Source organism: Agelaius phoeniceus, chromosome 3 (assembly GCF_051311805.1).
Source record: "Agelaius phoeniceus isolate bAgePho1 chromosome 3, bAgePho1.hap1, whole genome shotgun sequence".
NCBI lineage: Eukaryota > Metazoa > Chordata > Aves > Passeriformes > Icteridae > Agelaius > Agelaius phoeniceus.
The window spans coordinates 112,522,448-112,524,969 of record NC_135267.1 but is presented as its reverse complement, the minus strand read 5'-3'; the positions used below and the strand labels follow the sequence as shown (position 1 = coordinate 112,524,969).

Genomic DNA, 2,522 nt, shown 5'->3' with positions numbered 1-2,522 from the left:
TTGAAGCCTGGTAGATATTTTTGCTGAGATATGTCTCAGGATCCCTTCTGAGGATGAAGTTAAGTCACGCTTTAGGCAGTGCAGATTCCAGGATTGTGCACATCCTTCAAACCATTTGTCACGTTTAAAACATTCCAGATTTAAAAACCTTGGCAAGTCAAATCTAAGGCTCTTTTTTTGGAAGTGATAAGGGATTTAGGGGTACCACAATAAAAAAAAGTCAAGGGGGAGGGAGAGTGAATGGCAGAGAGAGAGCAAGGTAAATATTACATTTAAAGACACATCCTAATGTATCAATGTGGAGCTAATTTAGTGGTGCATCTGTCAGTCCAGAGCTCATTCATCTACCCAGTATTCCTAAATACCAGATGTTCCCTTCAGTCTATAAAATGTCATGTATCTGGACATCTCTCTAGTGCTCTTCCTACAGCTGCAGCATTTTTTGGTCACTTCTTTCCCACTGAACATGACTCCCAGGATAGATGCAGTTGGTTTGTGGAGAACTGGAACTGCTGGATGGTGAAGGGTTCTGTCACTCAGAGCTCCAAGAAAGGTACCAGATCCTTCCAGATGAAGGAAACATGGTAAGGCTGTGAGTGAAGGAACTTGCCTTACTGTAGATGGTGATTTTTCCTACTCAGTTAATAGTAATTGTTCATTCACCCTTTACATGTTTTTAATTTGTGCTCCTGCAGTTCTGGTTCCAGTTCATCCCAGCCTGTGCTGATGCTCTTGCCCTGGAGGCTTTGTTTGTACTGACATTTTCCTTGGGCTGCATCCTAAAGCCTTCACCCCCATCACCCTCAGATTCCATCCCTCACTCACTGCTCCCCTGGCCTTGGGTTTTGGGGGTGCTCATTGCCATGGGATGTTTACTGGACTTGAGGGAGTTGCTGCTGCTTCTGTCTTCAGCACACCGTGATTGAACAATGACAATCAAATGCATTTCCTGTAGTGTAGGTGAGTTGGTTTTTTAGGTAAAAAGAATAAAAAGAAAGCAATGTGTAGTAGGGCATAAATGGGTGCAGGGACAGTCACTCTGTCCTGGGGGTATTGACAGGTCCTACAACTTGCAATTTGTTCTTTTCTAGTGATGTCAAGTTAAAACCTTCAAGGCCAGTCCCATGCCTGGGAAATTCTAGTTTTATCCATTTACTGATAAAGACTGTAGTAGTATTTAAAGAATGCCTTTTCTACTTACTAGCTACTTAGTGGTAGATTGCAAAATGTCTTTTTAAGAACACTGTTAACCTTCCAATAACTGAAAGGCAGAAATTTTTCTCACCAGATTATACATAACTGAAACAAATGAAAAAGGAGTAAGCCATTTTTTTCAAGTTTTATTTGTAATGAGATTTTTCACCAGTTTTGCTCTATAAAAATCTATGAGTAGCAGTAGAAAAAAGAACTTCCTCTACTTCATGTCTTCATCGAAGTGTACGATGATGGGCTCGTGGCCTGTTGATCTCACAAACTTCAGGAAGTCGTCGGGGCTTAAGCCCATGGTTGCAGAATTTGTCATTGGATGGAAATACACCTTTTCATGGCCCCCTTGGAGCAGGGCAGCGTCCAGCACCAGCCTCACATCTCCCTGGTCACAGAAGAGGGCGAGCGGCGTGGCACAGCCCTGACCCACTCGCAGCTTTTCCAGCATGGCGTTCTCGTCAGCAAATCTGAGGTTTCCGCTTCCAACGCCCAGCTTTTTACCAAGTTCGTTCAAATTGACCTGCCTGTCGTGCAGGATGGTCACCAGCCAGAACCCTTTCTTCTTTTTGTCTTTGAGAAACAGGTTTTTACTGTGAGCTCCTTTCATGTGTTGGACGTGGGGCATCATTTCCTCAACAGTGAACACCTGGAAATCAGCAGCAGTGTGGTGTCAGACTCTATATCCCATTAGACTCCCAGTCGTGTGCTGGCAGGTATCTTTTGTTAAGTATTTAGAAAATGCTGAATGTTCTACTCGGCCTAAAAGCTGTACCCTTTTATGAAGGAATTTTAACAGAACACGAATAAAATGTGACAAACTGCGCCAGCACACTCAGAATCGTTTCTGTCTCGTGTGTGCAGCAATGCCTCGCTTTAAAGGCAGCGCTGGGAGCGCTCACACGTGGAATGACGTGCCTTATAACTGGGAGCGAGTAGAAGTTTGGAAAGCATCTTGGATGCCGCCGACTTCAGGGAAAAGAAGTCGGCGAGCCGCCCCTCAGACTACCGGGAAAAGGGGGTGGATCTGGAGGCAGAGTCAAAGCGACCAAAAAACGTCCCCAACCATTCTGCCAGGCCCTGCGAGAACTTCCTCACTGATACTTCTGCTAAAGGCGCAGGGGGTGGACCTCATCCCGCCCTGATTCCGCTGTGCCCCGCTGGCAAGGCGGGGGTTCATAGCCGGGTTTTAAGGAGGCTCCGTACCTGGGGGTGCTCGGCGGTGACGGTGGCGATGCCCAGGTCCCGCAGCCGCCGCTCCAGCGCCTCCCGCAGCTCGGCCGCCATCGCGCTCCGGGCCCTCCCCGCTCCGGGCCCGC

The 2,522-nt window shown here is 47.1% G+C and overlaps 1 protein-coding gene across 1 annotated transcript; it reads right to left on the bottom strand.

Moving 5' to 3' along the window:
- Positions 1-1,311: 1,311 nt before the first annotated feature.
- On the bottom strand, positions 1,312-2,522 carry LOC129118089 (prolyl-tRNA synthetase associated domain-containing protein 1-like). The gene is made up of 2 exons (XM_054629285.2): positions 2,410-2,522; positions 1,312-1,852 (listed from the first exon to the last, which is right to left on the bottom strand). The coding sequence occupies exons 1-2, from the start codon at positions 2,488-2,490 to the stop codon at positions 1,415-1,417; spliced, it is 519 nt and encodes a 172-aa protein (XP_054485260.1). The 5' UTR covers positions 2,491-2,522; the 3' UTR covers positions 1,312-1,414.